We start from the raw sequence: 26,796 nt of genomic DNA on the forward strand, positions 1-26,796 counted from the left end.
TGGAAACCTAGCCTAACTGCTATGTTTTCCCATAGATCCATGTAAGACTTTCATTAGCTTACTGCCAAGTCACCCATATATCCAGTTGGGATTGTCCAAACTTTTTGAGTCAAAGCCAGAAGTGGATTTATTAGAAATGGGAAATCCTTGCTGCTGGATCCATTGAACTGCACTTAAACTCCAACAAAACCTGTATGTGGGATTCCAGAACCCATATGACTCCAAACAGCATTAACCAAACACCAGTGACAAACCAACAATATAGTGCATCAATATTTCTCTGTAATAAACCAACAGCACAGTGCAGCAATAAATACTTCTCATCCTGTAGTATACCAATACCAAAGTGCAGCAGTCCTGTTCCCATTCACACTGAAAAAACATGTACTGTTACCTCTTAAACACACTGGCCCAGAATTTTCAATCTGCCTTAAACCGAAATTGTCTGATTTGCTACTAGCAACCAATCACTAATCAGCTTTCATTTACCAAAGCCAAGTAACATATAAAAGCTGTCCTCTGATTGGTTGATATGGGAAAAAGCAGAACAATTAGCTCATTAGGATGGACAGGAGACTGAACTTTTCTATCCCACAAAATAACACTTATAAAGTGTAACACTACCCAAATAGTGTTAACCCAGTTGCATGTTAAAGGGGTCCTACAGTGGAAACAGTTAATTTCTTATTGTCTCCAGGCTGCCTACAAAAACAATAAACAATTCCCATCGGCCAGCACTGGTGAAGCAGACTGTAAGTGAAGACCGGCCGGAGATGGAGCACCCTGATCCCAGAGCTATGAGGGAGTGGAAGAAGGTGAGTTAAAGTGTAAATTATTTTTGTAGGCAGCCTAGGGATATTAAGAAATTAAAGAGGTACTCCGGGAAAAAAAAAACGTTTTTTTTTTTTTAGATCAACTGGCTCCAGAAAGTTAAACAGATTTGTAAATTACTTCTATTAAAAAATCTTAATCCTTCCAATAGTTATCAGTTGCTGAAGTTGAGTTGTTCTTTTCTGTTTAACTGCTCTCTGATGACACCTGTCTCGGGAGCTGTCCAGAGTAGGAGCAAATCCCCATAGCAAATGCCAAGGGGATTCACTCCTACTCTGGACAGCTCCTGAGACAGGTGTTATCAGAGAGCAATTAGACAGAAAAGAACAACTCAACTTCAGCAGCTGATAAGTACTGGAAGGATAGATTTTTTAATAGAACAAATTTACAAATCTGTTTAACTTTCTGGACCCAGTTGATATATATATATATATATATATATATATATATATATATATATATATAAAAGTTTTTCTCCTGGAGTACCCCTTTAACTGTTTCCACTGGGCAACCCTCCTTTAATTGTAGTACATTGACATGGATTAGAGGATTACCAATTTGATAATTGTGGAAGAATAGGTGGCTGTTCATATTGTTGAATAATATATTATGGCCTCTACAGTGTATTTAACAAGACTGGAATAATTTTTTATGCATTTTAAAACATTGCACAGTGATCTGATTGTAATGTGATCCAAGTGGTAACTATCTCCTATGTATGTCAACAGAGTTTGAGCACTTTGGATGTTAATTCTTCTACCATTTCCAGTCTTATGGCACCTGGACAGATATTTATCCTTCTACAACACCAAGTGTTAGCAAATCGTATCAAAGTCATGGTACAGAAGGGAAAGAATCTGGGCAAACTTACCCGTATTCCTGGAGCCCCTGGTAAGATGCCACTAAAGAAAACCTGTGTGCAGTACAAATCTATAAGCAACAATATTGACCAAAGAAACTGAAAGGTTCTATTCTAAATATAGATATTCCCAATTAATGTATGACGGTTAAAGAGTACCTGTCATAAAACCATATTTTCTAAACTAACAGATTTTGTGGTCAGGACTTTGAACCGTGCATGGGCTTACCTGTTATCTCCTGCCAAGGCCACCTGCAAGAAACTAGATTACCAAGACCTAAACCCAAAACTCTGCTTATAACATAGAACAGCGGTTGAGGTGTGCCTGAAAACCGCGTCGAGGGTCAGCCTATAGAGGGCATTCCCTTATGTATGATGATGAAGAAAAGGGTGAGGAGGGTGGGTTTCGCCAACCCAGCATACGCCCAGAGGGAGGGGCCGATGGATGTTAAATAGCCAAAGCCCCTCCCACAAATTCAGCCTGATAGGCTTCCCACTTGTGGTCAGGACTTTGAACCGTGCATGGGCTTACCTGTTATCTCCTGCCAAGGCCACCTGCAAGAAACTAGATTACCAAGACCTAAACCCAAAACTCTGCTTATAACATAGAACAGCGGTTGAGGTGTGCCTGAAAACCGCGTCGAGGGTCAGCCTATAGAGGGCAAAAATACACCACCAGTTAGGGTAATTAAGTATCATTTATTTATAGTGCCAAAAATTGAAATGCCTCTGCCATTTCCCTTGAGGGATCTGGGACATAAGTGGTATATGCATCAGACCGCCACCTCCCCAACTTCTGGATGACATGTACAGGCACTTTGTGCCTGGAGGCCGCCGATGCTGCTCCTATGCGGAATGAGTGACCTGAGAACTCTCTGGGGTTGTGTCCTAAATTACCAAGCAGCGTGCGGACATGCGATGTGAAAAGAGAAGTGGTAAGAGCACCTCCACCGAAAGGCAACAGTGGCGACTCCGGAGGCTTATCATGGAGGAACTCAACCAGTTGTGCCAACACTGCCACCGGGCACCAGTTATTGCCTGAAGGAAAATACTTAACCACCGCCCCCCACCTACAAGTTTTGTGACAGACAGTGAAACTTCGAACCAAGAACCCTGCCACCTTAAATGAGCCTTCCGTGGATGTGTCGCTCCCCGCCTGACACATGAAAATTCACCCGGCCGGAGGAAGCCATAGAAGGCTAGATAAATGGCAGATTTGATTATCAGACTGCGCTCGAAGCCAAACGGGTTATTGGCTAATGCGTCAGACATGGCTCGGAACAGCTCGCCGCTGATCGGTTTCCTGAGAGTTGGCGCTGTGGCGCTACGAGCCACCACTCCTCTGAGCGCAGCCTTGACAGCCTGGGATGATAAGATAGATAGCCTGTCTGGGTGGGATGAAGAAATGAAATGCTGAATGCCCGAAAGGTAAGATTTGATAGTGCTATGAGACAGGTGCAGCGAAGAGTGGCAGAAACCGATGAAAGATAGAATGATAGTGGTGTCGTAAGAAAAGAGGATGCTATGCTGCGTCAGATATGCCCTGAAGGTGTCGTGTGCTGCATGATAGGCCTTCCTGGTATTGGGGGCTAAGGCGTCCGACATTAACTCCCGGGCCACCTGTGTGTAATGATTCAGTCCAAGATTAATTGTGCCAGGCAAGGGGGTTGTGTTCCTACTGCGTCTGCTTGCGGAGCCACCTGTGAAAAGAGATGGAAATTAGCCCTGGACAGAGCATCTGCGGCCGTGTTGTCTACCCCCGGTATGTGTCTGGCTACAAAATTGAAGTTGTGTTGTAAGGACCCCCAGACTAGTCTGCGCATGAATGACATGACAGTAGCATGCCCGGAACTGCCCTTGTTGACTATGGCAACTGTCGCCTGATTGTCACACTGAAACTCCACCGTCTGCCCTGACCACTTGTCGCCCCATGTCACTGCAGCTGCTACAATGGGGAAAACCTCAAAAAGTGCCGAAGTGCTGCTGAAGCCTGCCAGAGCCATTACCTGCTTGGACCATTGGCCCGCCATCCACCTGCTGCCCCACATTGCACCATAACCGATGGAAGATGACGCATCGGTGCAGATCTTGGGGGACAACTCGGAGGCTGGCGGGACAAACATAGCCGTCCCATTCCATTGTGCCATGAACCTATCCCACATGTTCAGATCAGCCAGGGCTTGGCAATCTAACCAAACCCTACTGTGTTGATGAGGGACACCATGCAGCAAAGACAAAATTCTGGATACAAACGCTCTGCCCTGCGGGATTGCTCGCATAGCAAATGCCAGCATTCCCAGCAAGCTCTGCAACTCGCCCTTGGTCGTGACCTGGGAGACCGTGTACTTGTGGATAGTGTCTCTGATACGGTTGAGTTTGTCAGTGGGCAAGCTGACTTGCATTGCGACTGAATCTAGGATTACTCCCAGAAAGGTGAGACACTTAGTTGGACCGACCGTTTTCTTGGGAGACACTGGCACCCCAATATCAGTGAACAGTTTCAGCAATCTGACCAACTGGTCCGGCTCTTCCCTCGGGCGACTGAGCAGAAGAAAGTCATCCAAGTAATGGATGACCTGGCTGCATCCAGAGACATTAACCAGCAGCCAGTGCAATGCCTGGGCCAGTTGGTCAAACAGCCACGGGCTGCTCTTGCATCCGAAAGTCAACTTGGAAGCAAAGTAATATGCCCCTTGCCATTTGAGCCCAAACCATTGCCACTGGTCCCTGTGCAATGGCAGCAACTTGAAGGCGTCAGTGATATCCGCCTTCGCCATCCAAGTCCCTGGGCCGAGCGCCAAGATGACCTGAATAGCCTGGTCTATGGAAGAATAATGCATGCTAAACTCCTCGGATGGAATGAGAGAGTTGATACTGGGAATAAGTGACCCATGAGGAGCCGACAAGTCAAATATCAGTCTCTTTCCCATTGAACTTGCCTGTTACCACCCCTACCGGACTGACCCTCCAAGACCTGAATGGAGAAACTAACAAGGGGCCAATCATATAACCTTTCATTAGCTCAGCATTTATTAATTCAGTGACAACAGCGGGATCGTTTACGGCAGACAGCAGAATGTCGCATTCAAATGTGGCCTGCGGCAGTATGACCATGCCGGCGTGGAAGCCTCTATCAAAACTATTGATCAACCATTGGACCCAATCTGGGTCCGGGTGATCCGCGAGCAGAGCGGCCAGGACTGGGGTACGTACCCCGCCTAGTCATGCTGGCCCTTTCTGCCTACATGCAGAGCCCGGATGTGCCCTGAAGCAGTAGAAGCAGACGTGTAATAACCTGCAATTGCTGAAGTTGCACGAAGACATGTTATAGTTGTTATAAATTTGTGAGTCTCCGAGATAGTGTACTGGACGGCCCAATTTATCTACGGAAGGTGCGGACCTGCTGAAACTGTCCGTGGAAGTGGACGGTCTGGTGGCGCCCTGCTCGCCCTGTTGAGCCAGCCCTACACACCACGCCGTAGTATGCGTGATTGATTGACAGGCGGCACGTGCGGGGAATTTGAGATTTGCGAAGTTGCTGCGGAACATCTGTGAATCTTCGATGCTCCAGTCCGTGAGGTACCCATCTTGGCTGAAGGCCGTCGCTGCCATGGCTGAGAAACTTCTATGATAATCGTAGAAATGGGTACCATCGTATTTGTATGCGTATTCAGTAACCCTCAGCAAATACAGGTTGAGCTCCTCTCTGCGCTCCGGCCTGGCTGAGCATATCACCTCCCTGCATTTGCTGAAGGCAATCACAAACTCGTGGATATTTAGCTTCCGTTTCAGCCTGGTGTCCTTACTCTTAAGGACAACAGATAAGTCAGCGCATGCTACTGTTCTAGTGTCCTCAACGTCGAATGCAGATAGCAACAGGGCCGCCAAATTGATGTCCTTCCCTTACAGTATGTCCTCAGAGAAACCAGCCTGCCCAACATGGAAGTCATCATTGCATGCAGTTCCGAGAGGGTGGACTGGCCCGAGGTCCCCTCCTGACTGTCGCCAGCCCACTGATCCGCCATGAGGAGTTTGTATAGCTCTGCTTTCGGGCGGTTGCTGGAAATGGAATTGCCCTCTTGCGCAACTCCTCCATCAACTTGGGGATCGTCCAAGCCCTGTAAGCTGCAGAGGAGGGCGTCCCTCGCACGGAGCTTCTAGCTGGTGTATCAGGGATGGACGTCGGGTCCTCTATGTCTGACACGTGAGACATGACCTGTCCGGGCCGTAGCGGGTGCCGGGGAAAACGGTAATCGTGAGTCACCAGATATGAGAAACGTGTACCCCTCTTGCTGAGTACTGACTGACCTTACCACCACTGTAACACAACAGTAAGACGTCTGAAACGAACAGCAATCGACTGTAACCCTGCAAACAACCGAATACATACTTAATGTTAGCTTACAGCTGCAGACTGCCTGCGCAATGTGGCCGAACCCAAGAGTGCTGACCGTAGTGCCAGTGCGACCCAGAGTACCACCTGAATAGTTTGAAACGAGGCCTGACCGTGTGTCTGACCGAGAACGTGTGCATGACGCGTATAGTCATGAATAATTAAACCGTGAACACCTCCTGACTGCGAGTCAAGATTACAGTGTGCACCGTTTCTAACTAACTAGCGATGGCTCTGAAGACGTGTCAGCAACCACCGCAGGCGAGTGGTCACCCTTGAAGAAGAGTCAAGATCGCAGTGACCACTACCTGTGTAAACGAAATGCTCTGTATGCGTGACAGTAGCAATGACGCCTTGAACCCTATCTGACATGTCGAGTCAGATATACAGTGATTCAGGGCCTATGTGTAACAGCAGTAGTGCGTAACATTAACTAATGTAACAGGAGTATCAAGCATTTGACTGAAATGACGTGAACTAGCGTCTGCTAGCGAAAGTGATGACCACCGTGAAACGTGAATAAATAACATGAACAAACGCCGTACGGTTGGTACTGACCGTAGCCAAGTTTGCAATGACCAGGAACATAACGACCACCTAACTGTATACAGCCCACCTAATCTGCAAGAGAAACTAACAGTGTACTAACCATATGGTTTACGCGCCACCTACCACCTCTGATCCATACATGCTGGCACCCCCTAACCCCCCCCCCTATGCCTGAAACTACCCCAACCCCACTAATTACTTGCCTACCCCAAGCCTCTGCCCCGGTACCCCGATATGCATGACCACCCCCCCCCTAAACCGAAGCCACCGTAACATGGATTATAGTATTATTGACTTACAAGCTGCCCCTTGTTTGCGACAGTGCATGTGTCAGGACTGTGGCCTGACACCGGTGCACCATGAGACAGCCCCTTATTACTGCATGGTACCAATACACTCTGTAAGCCTAACACATTTCCTCACACACATTTTTATTTTATTATTTTTTTCAGCGCCACCTGCTGGCCATCCGTGGAGCTATACCGCCGGCTCACTGGCATACTGTGACTCCGCCCGTTCAGAGCCCCGTGTTACACGTGAGACGCCAGCACAGGGAGACCCACGTGGGTCGCGTCTCCCCGCGCCTGCCATGCCGCCAGCTGCCGCTGGATCCAGAGGCCGTGTTCACTGCGGCCAGCCCGGGCACGCGCTGTACCGACGGACCGCCGCCTACATAACACGCTGGGTGCCGGAGCCTGCCCGCCAAACGAGGGGAGCAATAGCAACAGACCAGGGCCCCAGTAAAAGAAACCTGCCGGTCACCCGGCACTTACCTGCACCACCACACACCTGACCCAGCGTACGCAACGAAAGAACCCCCGCAATTTCGCCAACCCAGCATACGCCCAGAGGGAGGGGCCGATGGATGTTAAATAGCCAAAGCCCCTCCCACAAATTCAGCCTGATAGGCTTCCCACATATTCCCTATCTACTCCTAACACCCCTCCTGCCCTTAAAAAAAAAATTTCCGAGCTTTAAAAAGCTCTGTATCATACCTTTCCCCTTGCTCACATTTATGAGCTCCCGGCAGGAGAAAGTGGGCGTTCCCCAGCAGGCGCGATGTCACTGAAGCCTGTGACACTGCCGCCATGCTCCATACGCACTTTAGTTTAGTCTCCTGCCAGGCCGGGAGGAGACCAAACTAACTGTTTGACTTGTGGCAGGGGAACAAAACAGAGCCACCTAGTTTTGTCAATCACGTTAAAAACATATAAAGGTTGAGAATTTTAACAGCAATTAAACAGCAAAGTGTCTTATAATTACATAAGGAACAAAGTATTAAAAGTTAAGTTTGGTGACAAGTACTCTATAACCCCTTAATGACCAAGGAGTATATTTACGTCCTTGGCTGGCTCCCGCAATATAATGCGGGGTCACGCGGTGACCCTGTGTCATATCAGGCATGGTACTGAAGCCGGGACCCGGGACTAATAGCGCGCGGCAGCGATTGCGGTGCCGCGTGCTATCAACCCTTTAGACGTGGCAATCAAAGTTGAAGGCCGCATCTAAAACTAAAGTGAAAGCTTCCCGGCTGCTCAGTGGGGCTGATCGGGACCACCGCAGTGAAAATGCGGTGTCCCGATCAGCTGGGACAAGAGCAGATGTCCTCTTACCTTCCTCCGGCTTGTCCCTTCGGCGATTGCTCCAAGCCTGAGATGCATCGACCGCCGATAACACTGATCAATGCAAAGCTATGGCTTTGCAGTGAACAGTGTATAAGATCAGTGTGTGCAGTGTTATAGCCCCCTATGGGAGCTATAACACTGCAAAAAAAAGTGCAAAAAAAGAAGTTAATAAATGTCCTTTAACCCTTTCCCTAATAAAAGTCCAAATCACCCCCCTTTTCCCATAAAAAAAAAACATGTACCGTATTTATTGGGGTATACCACGCACCGGCCTATAACACGCACCCTCATTTTACCAAGGATATTTGGGTAGAAAAAGTTTTTTACCCAAATATCCTTGGTAAAATGAGGGTGCATGTGTGTGTGCATGCGTATACCCCGATACACTGTTTCTGACCCCGCAGAAGCCCCCAGGAAAGGCAGGGGGAGAGAGGCCGTCGCTGCCGGCTTCTCTCCCCCTGCCTGTCCTGGGGTCTAGAGCCCTGCTGCCAGCCCTTCTCTCCCGCTGGCTATCTGCGCCGCTGCCTGTTCTCTCCCCCTGGCTATCGGTGCTACCGGTTGTATAATTACCTGTTGCCGGGGTCGGCTCCGCGCTGCTTCAGGCCTCCGGTGTGCGTCCCCTGCGTCGTTGCTATGCACTGCTCGGCACGGTGCAATGACGAGTGACGTCATTGCGTCTCGCAGCGCATAGCAACGATGCAGGGGACGCACACCGGAAGCCTGAAGCAGCGCGGCCCTGACCCCGGCAACAGGTAATTATACAACTGGGGATGGGGGAGGCAACGGGGCAGCGGCGCCGGCAATGGGTGCCACTGCCCCTTCTCTCCCCCTGTCTGTCGGCACCGCTTCTTTCCCCCTGGCTATCGGCGCCGGCAATGGGGCAGCGGCACTGATAGCCAGGGGGAGAGAACGGGCAGCGGCACCGATAGCAGGGGGAGAGAAGGGCCGGCAGCAGAAGGGCTCTAGACCCCAGGACAGGCAGGGGCAGAGAAGCCGGCAGCGACGGCAGGTTTCTGCACCTGCAAAGCCGCTGCAGTTCATTGATTTAAAGCGCCCGCTTTAAATCATTGAACAGCAGTGGCTTATCGGCGTATAACACGCATATAGACTTTAGGCTAAAAATTTTAGCCTAAAAAGTGCGTGTTATACGCCGATAAATACGGTAAATAAAAATAAATATAAACATGTGGTATCACCGGGTGCATAAATGTCCACACTATAAAAATATATAATTAATTAAACCGCACGGTCAATTTCCGAACTATAAAAATATATAATTAATTAAACCGCACGGACAAAAAATTCCAAAATAATGTATTTTTGGTCACTTTTTATATCATGAAACAATGAATACAAAGCAATCAAAACGTCCGATCAAAACGCGGTAAAATAAAAAAAAGTTATAGGGGTCAGAAGATGACAATTTTAAACGTATACATTTTTCTGTATGTAGTTATGATTTTTTACAGAAGTACGACAAAATCAAACCTATATAAGTAGGGTATCATTTTAATCGTATGGACCTACAAAATAAAGAGAAGGTGTCATTTTTACTGAAAAATGTACTGCGTAGAAACGGAAGCCCTCAAAATTTACAAAATGGCGTTTTTTCTTCGTTGCACAATGATTTTTTTTCTGTTTCGCCGTAGATTTTTGGGTAAAATTACTGATGTCACTGCAAAGTAGAATTGGTGGCGCAAAAAATAAGCCATCATATGGATTTTAAAGTGAAAAATGTAAAGGATTATGATTTTTAAAAGGTGAGGAGGAAAAAGCGAAAGTGCAAAGACGGAAAAACCCGTGGTCCTTAAGGGGTTAAATAGTTTTTTTTTATTTGCTATAATTTTTAAAATTTAAAAGATAAGTTTTAAAATGATAGCAATACAAATTCACTTTACATCAATTTCAAATACAACATTTAAAAGGAAAAAATATTATTATTTTGTTTCTTAATAATCCCAACTACTACATATGGTACATAAGGAAATTGGGGGAGATTTATTAATATGTGTCTGTGCGCAGTCACCTCACAGCCTTTTTTCTTTGCTGTGTTTTTGGCTTATGTGCGCCAAATGTATCAAAACGGTGCACAAACTTTGATAAATTTTGCACAAATAAAAAAATCACATCAGAACTTGCTGTAGAATGTCATTTTTCTAAGACAAAGCAGAGATGATATATATGAATTTGTGTTTTTCTTTAACGTTTGCGCCTTTTTAAAAAGACACAGTTACTAAATCTCGTCCACTGCATAGTCAAGAATGAAGCCTGCATTTCACAGTCACTTTTGGCAAAGTTGTCTCTTTTGAAATTGTGCAAATTTTTTTGAAAAGTCTAACGCAAAAATCCTTGCACAAAATTTCAGCCAATAAAATGTCAGGAAGGCAATGATAAATCTCCCCCATGATACATAGAAAACCGAAACATTCTTCTTCCAGTGAAATATTTAGAGTGATGCCCATGATCATTTTAAAGGTTGGATTAACCAGAACGACTGGTTTGGGTATCACTCTAAAAACTTTAATGAAAAAAGATTGTTTGAACTTTCTATATATCATGACATTATAGAATTCCTTTTCAAAAAACAAGAAACTACATGGAAATAATTGCTTTAATACTGGAAAAAAAAAAAAAAAAAGGAACTGAAGTGCAAGAACATGGAGTGTTGTTGATTTTGCATATATTGATTCTATAGCCTCCAATCACCATTCAAAATGGAGGCAGTGCGCAAGGTCTAATTTTTTTAATTTTAATTCCCACTTCTAGACCATTTTGTCAGCATTCGGTTGATTCAGGAGAGCCAGGTGATAGATGCTAAAGAGACTCGGACAGCCTCAGGCTCCAATCCAGTGTGGAATGCCCCATTCCTGTTTGATGCTCCTCTTGAATTTATGCAAAGTCCTTATCTGCACCTAGAATTTTTAGTCATGCAGGTGAGTGGCCAAAAGCAGATAAACCATTCAGTTTTTTTTTTTTTTTTTTTCTCCAGCATTTTATGTACTAATATATATGTATATATATATATATATATATATATATATATATATATATATATATATATTACTTATTAGCTTAATAAAATACTTATTTGCTTAATCCATGACATAGGTAGGATTGCCACCTTTTTGCAAAAAAATAACGGCCATGCTACTTTGCATAATTAATTATATATGCTTGACATCACAGGAAGCTTCATCATGCTCCACCTATGTCCAGACAAATGAGACCTACATGTGTGAGCCACATCTATATAGGAGTGCTGCCCACATACAATAAAATGTATTTCTCCTTTATTTTTAAATAAATATTTTAATACATTAAGAAAATACAGAGGCCTCCACATATGAATTTATACTACATACTGACACCCCCCCCCCCCATATAAATTTACTATATCCTGGTCCCCACAAAAATATTTATGCTATATACTGACCCGCATATATGAATTATACTGACCCCTATATTGAATACATACTATATACTAACCCCATATATGAATTTATATTATGTAATATATATTTATGATTGATAAATATATACGCTGCTTATTACCGCACAACCCACTCTTGGTGGTCATTGGTGTGGACTGTGCCCCAGTACCCAAATTTGTATGCAGAGATTTATCCTATCTTAGGCTGCATTCACACTTCGTTTTTACATTACGGGTGCCAAATCCAGCTGGGGGAGGGGCAAACCGGACTCTCCCGCACCCCAGCCAGACCAGCGCTGAACTCCATTTACTTTAATGAGCCGACCGGAGTCAAATGGTGACCCCGGTCGGCTCATTTTTGACCCATATCTGGTTTTGTGACCGGACCTAAAACCGTAGTATACTACGGTTTTAGGTCTTAGGTCTGGTCAGGAAACCGCATACGGGTCAAAAATGAGCCGACCGGAGTCACCGTTTGACTCCAGTTGGCTCATTAAAGTAAATGGAGTTCAGCACTGGTCCGGCTGGGGTACGGGAGAGCCCGGTTTGCCCCTCCCCCAGCCAGATCCAGCATCCGTAATGTAAAAACGGTGCTATGCACATAAAAAGTGTTAAAAAAAAAGTTTTAAAAAAAAACTGAAAAAGCCCCTCCTCCAATTAAAATGTTAAATGGTCCCTTTTTCCCTTTTTATCCAAAAAAGTGTAAACAAAAAAAAATTATCAATAAACATATTTGGTATTGCCAAGCCCAAAATTGCTGCATTTTTGTGACATCACAGTCCAAAAAAAAATAAATTGGATAAAAAGCTACATACAGTATACACAAAAGTGGTACCGATAAAAAGTACAGATCACGGCGCAAAGTTGCTGTTTTCTTTTCAATTTCCCCACACAAATAATATTTTTTTAGTTGCACCATACATTTTATGGTAAAATGATTGATGTCATTACAAAGGTCAATTTGTTGCACAAAAAACAAGCCCTTCTATGGGTCTGTGGATGAATATTGAAAAGACTTAAGATTTTTAGAAGACGAGGATGGAGTCAGATAGTGGATGGAGTCAGATGGAGTCAGATAGTGACCCCAGTTGGCTAATTCATGTACCGTATATGGTTTTGTTGCCGAACTGCGTGGTCTGCCACCGTTTTTAGTCAGGCAACAAATTTGATACGGTTCAAAAATAAGCCACTGGAGTCAATAAGTCACTATCTGACTTCATCTGGTGGGTAGGGCAGGGATACGGCAGCAGATGGTTTTTAAATTCTTTCCCTGGATCCGGCTGCCGAATCTCCAAAACATGGCGCGAATACACCCTTACACATACATACCATAATAAACGAAAAATATTATCAACATTTATACCATACATAAATACTTCCATCCTGTTGCTTAAAAATGCAAAGTATACCAAGACCAATATTACCAATAATACTACTATACAGGAGACAAATAACATCACCACACCATGACCACCAACGTTGCCACCACACAGTGACCACCATACTGTTACTGAAGACAACACACTATACAAAGACCAAAAATACCCCCATTCTGTGACCATATAGTGGTAGAGAAGAGCTGTATACAGGCTCTGCAGACCATATGAGAAATTGCAGTGCAGGTAATTTCAGTGACTCACAGATGACCTCTTTTCTTGTCGGAGTCATTCTCTTTCTCTTTTCTACTCCATCCGACCCAGACTGCCAAAAAGACTTTTCCTATTCAAGACTTGTGTCTTGCCAAACATTTTAGGCTTTGCACTTTTACAACCTCATCCTCAACTTTTCCCCACCCATAGTGCCCCAAATAATAATAATGCTTCTCTTGGAAGGTATGCCACCTCCAGCAGTAAGTAGGTAGCACCAGAGGGTAGATAGATCACCTTGTAGGTAAATGGGTGTACATGGGCTAGGATGCTGAAATTTTCTGCACCACTCCCAACCTGTAGGCTGCAGGCCAATAGAAGCCTGTGGCCTGCAACAGTAAATCAAGGAGCAAGGAGGAGCCAGTGGCTCCTTTGCTCAGTTACAGTTCTCTGCTGCATGCATGTCCTGCTGTGGAAGGTAGGGTTCACAAGCTTAGGGTGGGTGTCTACCTTCACCTACCTGTCATTCCCACCCTAAACTTGAAACTCCTTTAAAAGAAACAAAAGCAGCAAATAATAGTTAAATTTTTTTGTAACTATGTGTGATGTCACTCCGGGCCCAAGCGTCACACTGCAGCTCAGGAAGAGGATTGCACCCTGGAATCAGGGAAGGGCACAGTGGGAGCGCTGGAGGTGAGCAGTCATACATCCCTGTATATGGAAAATTAGAATAGTTATAGGGGTCAGAAGAGGACAATTTTAGGCATACTGATTTTCATACAAAAAGTTATTATTTTTCAAATGTAGTAAAATATAATAAAACCTATATAAATGGTGTATTGTTGTAATCATATGGACCTATAGAATAAAGATAAGGTGTATTTTTACTGAAAAGGGCACTGTGTAGAAAGGGAAGTCCCCAAAACTTACAAAATGTCTTTTTCTATTTTTATTTCCAACTTCAACTAATTTTACTTTTGTTTCACTCTAGATTTTGTCTTTAATGAGTGATTTCATTACAAAGTACAATTGGTGGTGCAAAAAACTTTCTTCCATTATGCGCAGGCTGCCAGCATCTAAAACAACAAATGGCACTCCCCTGCCGCAGCTTCCTTGGTGCCCCGGTATCACCGCTCCAGTCCTCCACTGCTGTTTTCTTCCTGGTTGCCCCTGGTCAACATGTCACAGCTGATCACTGGCCACAGCAATGTCCCGCCATGTCCGGTGATAAATTGACCGACAATGTGATCCATTGAGCCTAGGAATCAGGATGAAGACAAGGGCCAGGGCTCAATACATCACACTGCCGCTCAGCCTTGGCTGACGATTAGCTGAGCTGCAGTTTGATGCATTGATCATGGGCAACCAGGAAGAAGACAGCAGCGGAGGACTGTAGTGGTGATGCCTGGACACCAAAAGAGCGACGCCAGGTAAGTCCAGTTTGTTTTATATCATATCAGTCAGGGCTTAAAGGGTTTATCCACCATATGGTGATTTTATTACATACCTGCCAGACAGTAATGGACATGCTTAGGAAGGATCTGCCCCAGGAAGGATCTGGGGCTAAATGGCTATGTTGTGAGATTACCATAACACTGTGGCTAGCTTTTTGTGAACTTGCTTTTCCTGTTAGAATTTTTCTTTTTTGCCTACAAATCCCATAATTCAATTTCCCTCCCTCCCACACATCAGCCACCCCACCCATTGTAACATAAATGAGCTGCATCCATTCAAAAGACCTGTGATTTTCAATCAGGGTGCCTACAGCTGTTGCATTAGTTGCAGATTGATCTCTCTCCCACCAAGCGATCCCTCCACCCATTGAAGCAGACAGGCTCCCTGTCATCAGCTGACTAGTGAGTAAGGTCTCAGCCGCATTGCAACCTGGGAAAAATCTGAGACAACAGTCATTTTGTATGCTGTTAAAAATAAATATTGGGGTGAAAATCACAGAAGAATTTTGCATGCACTATTTCTCCCGTTACTATCTTCCGTCACAAAATAATGGCCGTTATTAATAACGTGCTATAACTGGTTAAAATGGCTATTAGAAAAATCCCATAGACTATAATGGGATTTTCTAACGGCCGTATAGGATTTTGTAACTGCCGTTTTACAGCTGATTTTCAGACAGAACTTCGTATGGATCTTTAAAACGGAGTAATTTTGTAGTGTGAAAGAAGCCTTATAGCCCCCATAGGGGGCTATATCATTGCATACATTGATTGCCGGCACTGTTCACTGCAAAGCCATAGCTTTGCATTGATCAGTGTTATCGGCGGTCGATTGCTCAAGCCTGAATTTCAGACTTGGAGCAATCAATCGCCGATCGGATGCGCCGGAGGGAGTTAAGGCATCCTACGCTCGCGTCCTAGCTGATCGGGACACCGCATTTTCACTGCGGTGGTCCCGATCAGCCCCACTGAGCAGCTGGGAAGATTTTACTTTCATTTTAGACGCAGCGTTGAACGCCATGTCTAAAGGGTTAATAGCACGTGGCACCGCGATCGCTGCCATGCGCTATTAGCCCCGGGTCCCAGCTTCCGTTACATGCTGGGACTGACCCGATATGACACGCGGTCACCGCGTTATAGTGCGGGAGCCGGCCATGGACGTAAATATACGTCCGTGGTCGTTAAGGTCCTAATGGGTACTGTGGGTTAGGAAAATGTATACCCAAACCCCCTCAATTAAACTTTTATCCCCTATTCTATGGATAAGGGATACATTTTCCTAACCCGAAATACTCCTTTAAGGGTACAAGTGGATCCACAGCATATTTTACACTTCGGATTCACCGCCAAAGGACCGCTACAGGGTGCCTTTAGATGTGCCTCCTAGTGGAGAGCACGAATATTTAAAATGCAAATTTTTATAGCGAATATTGGCACTTTGCGATTTTGCAAATATTTAGAATATAGATATATCTTAATAATGATGAATATTTGTTAGTTTTTTATGCAAATGCATGCAAATATTTATGCGAATATCGGCACTTCCAAACTGGACAATGATACGCACTATGCGAATTTCATTACGAATTTTCGCATAAAAAAAACCCAGACATAGCGAATAAGCGAATTTCGCGAACATAGGATGCATATTTGTCCATATATTCGTGAAATATTGCGAATTCGAATATGGTCCCTGCCGCTCATCACTAGTGTCATTATGCCGCTATGAGCAGACACACTGCAATGTGCGAGTCGCCACAAGCAGGTGCAGTATACTCGCAAATCTGCTCTTTGCCTTGCTCAGGGAGCAGGGGGAGCGGCCGTAATGTGTGCGAGTACACTGCGTATGCGCAGCGACCCGCACATCGCAGCAGTGTGTCTGTTCGTAGCGGCGTAGTGCCGCTCCGAGCAGGCACATCTAAAGGCACCCTGTGGGGGTCCTTTGGTGACGGATACGCAGCGTAAAATTTGCTGTGGATCTGCTCGTCTGAACGTACCCTAAGGATGCAGTAATTAGGTAGGAGGGTTGGTTAGGTATGTAGGGCTGGTGGAGGGGGGGGTTGTTATATGGGGTAGGCAGGTGGGGGGGGATCATTGGGGTAGGCAGGTGGGGGGTTACTGGGGTAGACAGGTGGGGGGAGGAAGTAGGTAGGTGGGGGTTAACTATATGAATATGGTGGCACTGGTAGGCAGGTGGGGGGATTACCTTTATGGTGGTGGCACTGGCAGCAGTGGCAGGTGTTTTCAGCATGAGGCGTGCCGCCTGGTGCTATGACATTCAGCAGCAGCAGCCCAGGACGCAATGAGGCACTGAGGAGACCGCATGCACATCTGCCGCATGCTCCTCTCTGCCGGCCTGCCGGGAACACAACGCACGTCATCACTGACGTGACCTCCCACTGGCCTGCGGCCACTGCGGTATTCTTAAAGGGCCACACACCGCAGGCTTCCTGCCAGTCTGCACCTCCGCTGCTCTACAGGGGCGCAGTTGCGCCTGAGGCGACAAGGCCGGCACACTGCAGCGGCTGCCTGAGTCCTGGAGTAAAAAAAAAAAAAAAAGGGGGAGCAAATCTGCGCCCCCTTTACAGAGGCTGGCAGCTGCAGCTCTGTTCAGATGAAGCCAGCACCCATCCATGACACCTCACATGGCTTATTGGTGTGAATCCAATCATCTGTGTAAGGCTTTTGTGAACAATTAGTGAACGATTATTCTCCCATGATTATACATGTCTCTGACTTTGCGGTGGAAAAGAATGTATTTAATTAATAAAAAGTAAAGTTAAGGTTTGAACAGGTTTTCAGAATCTACAAGGGCTTATTTTTGCACACTTAAACATGAACAAGAATTCTGTTGCTTTAACTTAGACATACACAACTTTACAACTATCTTTAAAATAATTGTGAATTCTATGTTTACCTTGTAGGGGCGGATTTACAATCGTGCTCGTATTCTTGGGCGTGTGCTAATTGGTGCTGAGACCTCAGAAGCTGGCATGGCTCACTGGCAGGAGATGTGTAACAAAGCACCAGTGGAGTGTTCCCATTGGCACACACTACAATCCGATGTGTTTTGACATGTTATTCTATGGAATCTGGAGATGCAGGGAATAAAACTAGCAGACCTGGCAATATTTAACCTTGTAAGCAATGTGTGAAGAAAGGTAAAGAACTGAATTACGTAAAGTTCTCATGTACAAAACAATCAGAAAAATTGTTCTAATAGATATGTTATGAAACCAAAACATTATACACAAAAGCGATAATTGGGACACTTGAGACACTTTTATGGATGCATAAAATGAATAAAAGAACTTTGGACGTACAGCTGTCATGTTCTAAGATGTGTCAGGACAAATTGTAGATATATGCAATAATATAAATCGAATATCACGTGTTTACAAAATAATGTATTCCTTATGTATAGGGATGAGCGAATTGAATCTGACGAATCATAATTCGTTATGAATTTCATGAAAAATTTGATTTGCAACGAATGCGAATATCGCCGCGATTTGATCGCTTCGTTAAACTCCATTTAGTGCGGTCAAGGATCCAGGGCATCTAAAATGGTGGATCCACATGTGAGGACATGGGGCAAGGAATCCTGGGAAGGCGGGAACAAGGGTAGGCGGGATGACCCTGAATGCAGCATGCAGCCTATCAGCAGCCAGCCACCCCTGTGATGTCACAGCCCTATATAATCAGCAGACATCTTGCGGCCAATCACTTCAGCCTTTTATTGCAGAGAGATTGAGAGGGACAGACAGACCTGTGTGTTGCACAGAAAAGCATTTTTCCCGCAGTGATTCCCCTCCCAGTCACATCAATGTTCTGTTGCACAGAGAGAGGGACAGAGAGCAGTCTGTGTTGCACAGAAAAGCATTTTTACAGCAGCGATTCACCTCCCAGTCACTACAGCGTTCTATTACAGAAAGGGACCGAGAGCAGTGTGTTGCACAGAGCAGCAGCGATTCACCTTAAGCCCAAATCCTGCCTAGAAGCACTGATAGGGAAGGGAGTGAGATTGAGAGAGAAAGTGTACTGATGGTGTTGTACACAAATACTGTTTTAAGTGTACTGGAGCGCATTGTCCTACCCTCATAAGTGCATACCACATACTTACATTTAAGTGGTGTACTATTTTGTTCTTCTTAAAGTCTTAAGAGCCCAGATACTGTGAAAGGCCAGCCAAAAGTACACACCGGCTATTGTTGTACACAAATACTGTTTCAAGCATACTGGAGCACCTTGTCCTCTTCTCATAAGTGCATTCCACATACATACATCTAAGTGGTGTACTATTTTGTTCCTGTTAAAGTCTTAATTGCCTAGTTACTGTGAAAGGCCAGGAAAATGTACACACCGGCTGGTGTTGTACACAAATACTGTTTTAAGCGTAGAGGAGCGTATTGTATTCCTTTCATATACGCACTATGTCAGGCAGAGAAGTGCCAGGACATGCACAGAGAAGTGGCAGAGGCCTAAATTTATCAGACAGAAGTCGCAGCAGACTAGGGGCGAGTGGCAGCAGTCGCAGCGAGAGGCCTGAGCTCTCGGTATCAGCTAGCGGTCATGTCTCGACCAGCAACCCATCTGCCGTCATCGCTTGGTTAACACGGTCATCCACTTCATCACAAGTGACAGCTGGTGGGTTCCTCAGACACAACCCTCAGTTGGCATGGCCCAGGAGCAGTCCCTGTACTCCCATTGCCTCTGTCCTATGCTGTTCCCTCCCCCACAGAAGTATCTTATGCTGTGGATTCAGCTCCACTATTTAGGGAGGACGATCTAGAGAACAGTCAGCAGCTACTTCCCAGCCAAGAAGTGGAGGAGACATCTGCTGCTTCCTCCGCTAGGCAGGCAAGTAGTGCTGAGGAGAGTGGCATGGGAGGTGGTGTTGCGAGCGTTCAGGCTCCTGAAGCAGACACTGTTGAGGAACCTGAGGAGGACATCAGTGACGTGCAGACACAACTCGATGATGATGAAGCTAATCGCACTTGGGAGCCAGGTGCAAAAGGGGCTTCATCATCATCAGGAGAAGAGGGTTGCAGATTGCCCGTGAGGCAGCAGCTGAGCCAGCAAGGTGGTAGCATGGTTGTCAGTCAGCATGGTGGCAGAAGTGGAAAGTCTGGAGCCAAACGTGCCTGGGGTAGATCACCTGCTTTGCGGCAGCCTACCTTCCTGGGAGGTAGTGAAACAGGGGTTCCTGGAGTTGGCGGCAGGAGCAGTCAATCAGTGCAGACTGTTGATGGGAAAATCAGCTACTCGGCGGTGTGGCAGTTTTTCATCAAGCATCCGGAGGAGGTTAACATGGCCACATGCAAGATGTGTCGGCAGGTGAAGTGTGGCTAGGGTCCCAATGTTGGCACCATGGCCCTGCATCAACATATGCAGCATCACCATAAAGTGGCCTGGGAGAACCATGGCTCCAATGTGGTCGTCCAGCCTGCTGCATCACCCAGCGGCATACTGCTCCCTGTTTCAGCCAGCCAAGGCTCCACCACCTCAGCCGAAGGGAGCTGTGTGTCATACCCATCTTCTGTGGCTCCAGATGCTTCTGCTCCTCCTACTTTGAGTCATTCCGCCAGCAATCCATCCGCGAAGCCCTGTCCAAAAGACAACAGTATGCGGCCACTCCAATGGCGCAGAAGCTGAATGTGCTCCTGTCCAAGTTGCTGGTGCTGCAGTCCCTCCCTTTTCAAGTGGTGGACTCTGCACCTTTCAGAGAACTGATGGCTTGTGCCAAGCCGAGGTGGAGAGTGCCAAGCCGTCATTTCTTTGTGAAGAGGGCAGTACCAGCCCTGCACAATTTTGTGGAACAGGATGTGGGCCAGTCCTTGAGCCTGTCGGTGTGTTCCAAAGTGCACGGCAGCGCCGACGTATGGAGCTGTAACTATGGTCAGGGACAATACATGTCCTTTACGGCCCACTGGGTGAATGTGGTTCCTGCACAGCCACAACAGCAACTTGGACAGGTCACGCCGCTTTCGCCTCCACACTCCGTTGGTCCTGTGACAGTGTGCGACTCCGCCTCCTCATCCTCCACCGTGTCCTCAGTCTCCCCTGCATGGACAAGTCTCAGTGTTCCTTCAGCATACCATGTGTGCAGGGCACAGCGGTGTCACGTTGTTCTTCACATGGTTTGCCTTGGCGAACGGAGTCACACAGGGTAGGAACTGCTAAAAGTCATTCATGAAGAAATCGAATCATGGCTTACTCCACGCAAACTGGAAATGGGAACCACGGTGACCTACAATGGGAAGGATATCTGGTCTGCGCTGCGACAAGGAAGCCTGAGGCATGCACCCTGCATGGCACACGTGTTCAATCTGGTGGTCAAGCGGTTTCTGAAGTGTTCCCCCCATCTGCAAGACATCGTAACAATGGGAAGGAAACTTTGCATGCACTTCTGCCACTTGTACACCGCAAAGCACACCCTCCTTGAGCTGCAGCATCAGAACGGCATCCCCCAACATAGTCTGATTTGCAACGTTTCCACACTTTGGAATTCCACCCTCCATATGTTGGACCGACTATACAAACAGAGAAAAGCCATAACCGATTTCTTGATGATCCAAGCGGATAGGGGGACTCCCCTGTGTAAATTCAATGTCAACCATTGGCAGGTCATACGTGGCACCTGCTGTTTGTTCAGGCCCTTTGAGGAAGCCACATTATTAGTCAGTCGCCAGGATTACTGGATGAACAATATCATTCCACTGCTTCATCTACTACAACATGTGTTTGAAACAATGGCTGCTCAGGGCACTGGAGACATGGCGCCTACATCTCAGGGCCACATGAGCCCTGTGGGGGCTGAACTAGAGGAGGAGGGGAAGGGGCACAGTTTAGGTTTCACGAGATGGGCGGTTTTTCTAGTCATCGGACAGGAGAGGAGGAGCAGGAGCAGCTAGAGGAGCTAGAGGGGTATGAGGAAGGCGAGACAGAGGACCCAGACACACCTTGGCAGTATGCAGTGGAGATGGAGTCAGGGAGTCCCTCCGAGTCACTTGCAAAAATGGCATGATGCATGCTCACTTGCTTGCGTAGTGACCGCTGAATTGTTACCATTCAGCAGCGGGATGACTTCTGGTTCTCCACCTTATTGGACCCTCGCTACCTGCACAAAATGGGGGCCTTTTTTACACCCACTGAGAGTGAGGACAAAGTGACCTACTACAGAGACATCCTACGTAGTCAGTTGGCCGATGCCTATCTGCGCCATCGTCCATACTCTCGCAGGTCTGATTCAGGGGGCCCCCTGCGCTCACCTTCCACTGCCATGGCTGCTGGGGAGGGGTGGGGTGGCAGGAGCAGTACTAGCTCCATCAGCAGCAGCCTGAGTCTACAGTCGCTGATGAGTAGCTTTCCTCACCCGCATAGTGAAGCAACTCATCATCAGCAGGTAGACCTGGAGCAGGACCTGAACCAGCAGGTGGTGGCATACCTTGACGTGACCATGCCAACACACCATGAACACCCGCTTGACATCTGGGCAGCCAAACTTGATTTGTGGCCGCAGAGTTTTCCCTGGAAAAGCTGTCCTGCCCGGCCAGTAGTGTGCCATCAGAGTGGGTGTTTAGTGCGGCGGGGGCCATAGTAACCCCAAGGAAAACTCGTCTGTCCACAAAAAATGTGGAGAGAATGACCTTTGTGAAGATGAATCAGGCATGGATCAGCCAGGATTTCCACCCACCAATGCCTGATGCATCAGAGTAGATTGACCATGGTGCCCTACCAACACTTCACAAATATGGATAGTGCTAAACATTTTTAAGGCGCTGCTCCCCGGTTTCAGACATTCCTCTGCATCAGACCACAAGTAAGTATTAAGCATATACATTACGTAAAACTTAACTTTTAATATTCCTAGGGTAAAATATATGTACCCATTTTTTTTTAAAATCAAACAAAAGGAAAGGTGTGCAATAAACACCATGTGCCACCTACAACCACCAAGTATTGATTTGATGCAAAGATCTCTAAAAGGTGGAAGGGAACAACGTATGGTCCATAGTAACCGGTGGGGGTAAAAACTTCCCCTGTAAGGCTCTACTCTAGCATTATTAATTCCCTTCTTGGCAATTGTTACTCGCCCTAAAAAGGGCGGCCCCACACACAAACCTCTCCCTATTTCCCCCTAGAAACACTGCCATTTCCCAGGTTTTTTAGGTGGAAATAGAGAGTTTCCTGTGCAAGGCCGCCCTTTTTAGGGTGAGTAACAATTGCCAAGAAGGAAATTAATAGAGCAAGAGTAGGGCCTTACAGGGGAAGTTTTTAGCTCCACCTGTTAAAAGGGACAATACGTTGTTCCCTTTCACCTTTTCGAGGAAAGTGTTACTTGTCTTAAAAAGGGCGGCCCCACACAGGAACCAATCCCTATTTCCACCTAAATACCCTGGGAAATGGCAGTGTTTGTAGGTGGAAATAGGGAGAGGTTCCTGTGTGGGTAACACTTGCCAAGAAGAGAATTAATAATGCGAGAGAGTTTTTACCCCCACTGGTTACAATGGCCCATACGTTTTTCCCTTCCACCTTTTAGAGGTCTTTGCATCACATCAATACTTTTTGGGTCCATTTATTTTATCCTAAGCATATTATTAAAAGTTAAGCTTTTTGTAATGGATATCCTCAATACTTACTTGTGCACACTAACACTTTTACAAAAGAGACTGTTTTCTTCTGCCTACCTGCCTCAGCTACTATTCTGATCCTGCCACCCGCCTGATGCCAGACATCTGATGCCAAGTTCTTTTTTTTAACCCACCTTCATCACCGGGTGCTGGTATTGCCACCCACCACACCCCTCTGTCATCGGGTCACTATCAGGACTCCTGATGCTGCTGCTGCCACCTCCAGGCTGTCTCATTCTGCCACCATATGTTCTCCTCCTGCTGTTGCCAGCTCCAAGCTGTCTCATATTGCCACCATATGTTCTCCTCATGCTACTGCCACTTCCAGACTATGTCATTCAGCCACTATATGGTCTCCTCATGCTTCCACCACCTCCAGGCTGTGTCATTCAGCCACTATATGGTCACCTCATGCTGTCGCCACTTCCACACTGTGTCATTTAGCCACTATATGGTCTCCTCATGCTTCTGCCACCTCCATGCTGTGTCGTTCAGCCACAACATGTTCTCCTCATGCTGCTGCCAACTCCAGGCTGTGTCATTAAGCCCCTATATGGTCTTCTCATGCTACCGCCAACTCCAGGCTGTGTTATTCAGCCACTATATGGTCTCCTCATGCTTCTGCCAACTCCAGGCTGTCATTCAGCCACTATATGTTCTCCTCATGCTGCTGCAAACTCCAGGCTGCGTCATTCAGCCACTATATGCTGCCGCCATCTCCAGGCTGAGTCAGTCAGCCACTATGTGGTCTCCTCATGCTGCCGCCAACTCTAGGCTGTGTTATTCAGCCACTATATGTTCTCCTGATGCTGCCGCCACCTCCACGTTGTGTCATTCAGCCACTATATGGTCTCCTCATACTGATGCCACCTCCGGGCTCTGTCATTGTGCCACTCTGCGAATAGCGACGCCTCTGATCTACATGTCATTCTGAATAACAGTATTATTTCACTAACCCAGCACACACCCTATGCGTGTTACAGCAAGGAAAAGTGTTCTACAACCCTACTGAGGCTCTCTGTAGGCCAGAAATAGCTGTTTTTAATAGCAATTCACTACAAAATACATTCGGACCGAAATGAATTTTTTGGGAAAATTCGGTGAATCAGCCGAATCAAATTTTTCAAAAATTCGCTCATCTCTACTTATGTAAATATTCACACAAAAAAGTTAATAAGAGGCACAAAAAATTTAATAAATGCACAAGTTCACCCTACTGTCTTTTTATTTTACAAATCCTTTCCTTTACACAGCCAAAGATTTAAAGGAAAACGGACAGCAGTATCACCCACACTAACCCGTTGGTACAGGAAAATTGTGAGGTTCACACTGATTACATGGGCCTTCACCTCTTTTTGTTTGTGGCGCCATTCCTGGGATATGCCCAAAAAAGCTAATATGTTGATTAACAACACAACAATCTCCCAATAGTTCCTCTTTTTGGGAACATTGAGCACTGCCACAATCCAATATAGACTATAGAAAATGTATATAAAAAACATACTATGCATTTTGAGGCTATTCCAGCCCTTTCCTTAGGTACCTGAGATCCAAAACAGCCCAGAAATGCATTGCATGTCTTTTACACCTTAAGAACACTAGAATCTTTTATTTTTACACTTTAGTTCTTTCCTTAGGGTCGGACAAATCACATGTGCAGCATGTTCAGCTGCACAGGGGCCCGCCACTACACATGGGCCCTCAGGCACTGGCCAAGGGCCCCCTTGAGAGAGAGGTGCAGCTGGTGAGGATCCAGGACAGTTGTTCCGATCCCCACTCAGACAAGGGCTATATTTTTTTTTACAATCCCTGCGCTGCTCCTGCTCCGGTATCATTAGGGAGACAAGCAGTAGCGCAGGGATGAAGGTATCTGATTCATGGCTCCGCCCCCAGCACAGGAAGAGGACGGAGGCCGAGAGCTGACAGGCCTCCCAGGAGCACAGCGGCTGTGAGGGGAAGTTATGTCCCCTGTCCTGCCTCTCTTCTCACTAGCAGTATACCTGGGGCTGGGGGGTAGCAGCCCAGTGGGGTCACTTTCCCTGCTCCGGTGTCCACAGGTCACCTACAGGTCACATTACAAGAACAATTTTTTGGAAAAATCGCTGCAAAAATGGCGCGGTTTCACCGCGATTTTTCAAAATCGCGGTAAAACTGCACCATTTTTGCGGCGATTTTTCTAAAAATTGTTCTTATAGTGTGACCTGTAGGTGACCTGTGGACCCCGGAGGAGGGAAAGTGACCCCACTGGGGCCACAACATGTGGACACACTTCTTGTTTATTTATCATTAATGCATTAAGGCAGTGTTTCCCAACCAGGGAGCCTCCAGCTGTTGCAAAACTACAACTTCCGGACAGCTAAAGACTGTCCGGGCATGCTGGGAGTTGGAGGCACACTGGTTGGTAAACACTGAGATAGATTGACTGGGCATAGATCAGTGTTTTCCTACCATGGTGCCTCCAGCTGTTGCTAAACTACAGTCCAGGCATGCTGGGAGTTGTAGTTTTGCAACAGCTGGAGACACCCTGGTTGGAAAACACTGTCTATCTACCTATCAATCTATCCATCCCACAGGGTGCCTCCAGCTGTTGCAAAACTACAACTCCCAGCATACCTAAACAGCCAAAGGCCCAGGAGTTGTAGTTTTTTAGTTTTGCAACATCTGGAGGCACCCTGGTTGGTAAAAAGATATTCATGTCCTATCTATCATCTATCTATCTATCTACTGTATCTACTGTATCTATCTTATATGTATCTATCTATCTCATATCTATCTATCTATATCTATCTCATATCTATCTATCTATCTATCTATCTATCTCATATCTATCTATCTCATATCTATCTCATACCTGGGTCTGCCGGTTCCTCAATCCAGACAAAGCAAAATATGATGCAGCACTCCACAAGTTGCAAGCAAAGGGTGGTTTTATTCCATCATGTGCATAGACAACGTTGTCTATGCACATGATGGAATAAAACCACCCTTTGCTTGCAACTTGTGGAGTGCTGCATCATATTTTGCTTTATCCATCTATCTATCTATCTATCCCATATCTATCTAGCTATCTCATATCTATCTATTTCTTATCTATCTATCTATCTCATATCTATCTATCCCATATCTATCTATCTATCTATCTCCTATCTATCTATCTATCTATCTATCTATCTATCTATCTATCTATCTATCTCATATCTATCTATCTATCTATCTATCTATCTATCTCATATCTATCTATCTATCTATCTATCTATCTATCTATTTCTTATCTATCTATCTATCTATCTATATCATATCTATCTATCTCTTATCTATCTATCTATCTCATATTTATCTCCTACCTGAACAATTGATGTATGGGGGGGGGGGGGGGGGGGCAGGCACATTCTTTGCACAGGGGCCCCATGCTGTCTGTGTCCGCCCCTGTCTTTCC

At 46.0% G+C, this 26,796-nt stretch overlaps 1 protein-coding gene across 3 annotated transcripts in view; it reads left to right on the forward strand.

The window, feature by feature from the left end:
• LOC130368664 (synaptotagmin-4-like) overlaps positions 1–22,722 on the forward strand; it is a 99,593-nt gene extending 76,871 nt beyond the window's left edge. For all 3 annotated transcript variants that reach the window (XM_056572663.1, XM_056572662.1, XM_056572661.1), the window contains exons 3-5: positions 1,560–1,722; positions 11,024–11,190; positions 17,652–22,722. In XM_056572663.1, the coding sequence (XP_056428638.1) occupies positions 1,560–1,722; positions 11,024–11,190; positions 17,652–17,801 (480 nt within the window). In that variant the 3' untranslated portion in view covers positions 17,802–22,722. The remainder of the gene's footprint in view (positions 1–1,559; positions 1,723–11,023; positions 11,191–17,651) is intronic.
• The last annotated feature ends 4,074 nt before the right edge of the window (positions 22,723–26,796 follow it).

This window comes from Hyla sarda, chromosome 4, assembly GCF_029499605.1.
Source record: "Hyla sarda isolate aHylSar1 chromosome 4, aHylSar1.hap1, whole genome shotgun sequence".
In the NCBI taxonomy this organism is placed as follows: domain Eukaryota; kingdom Metazoa; phylum Chordata; class Amphibia; order Anura; family Hylidae; genus Hyla; species Hyla sarda.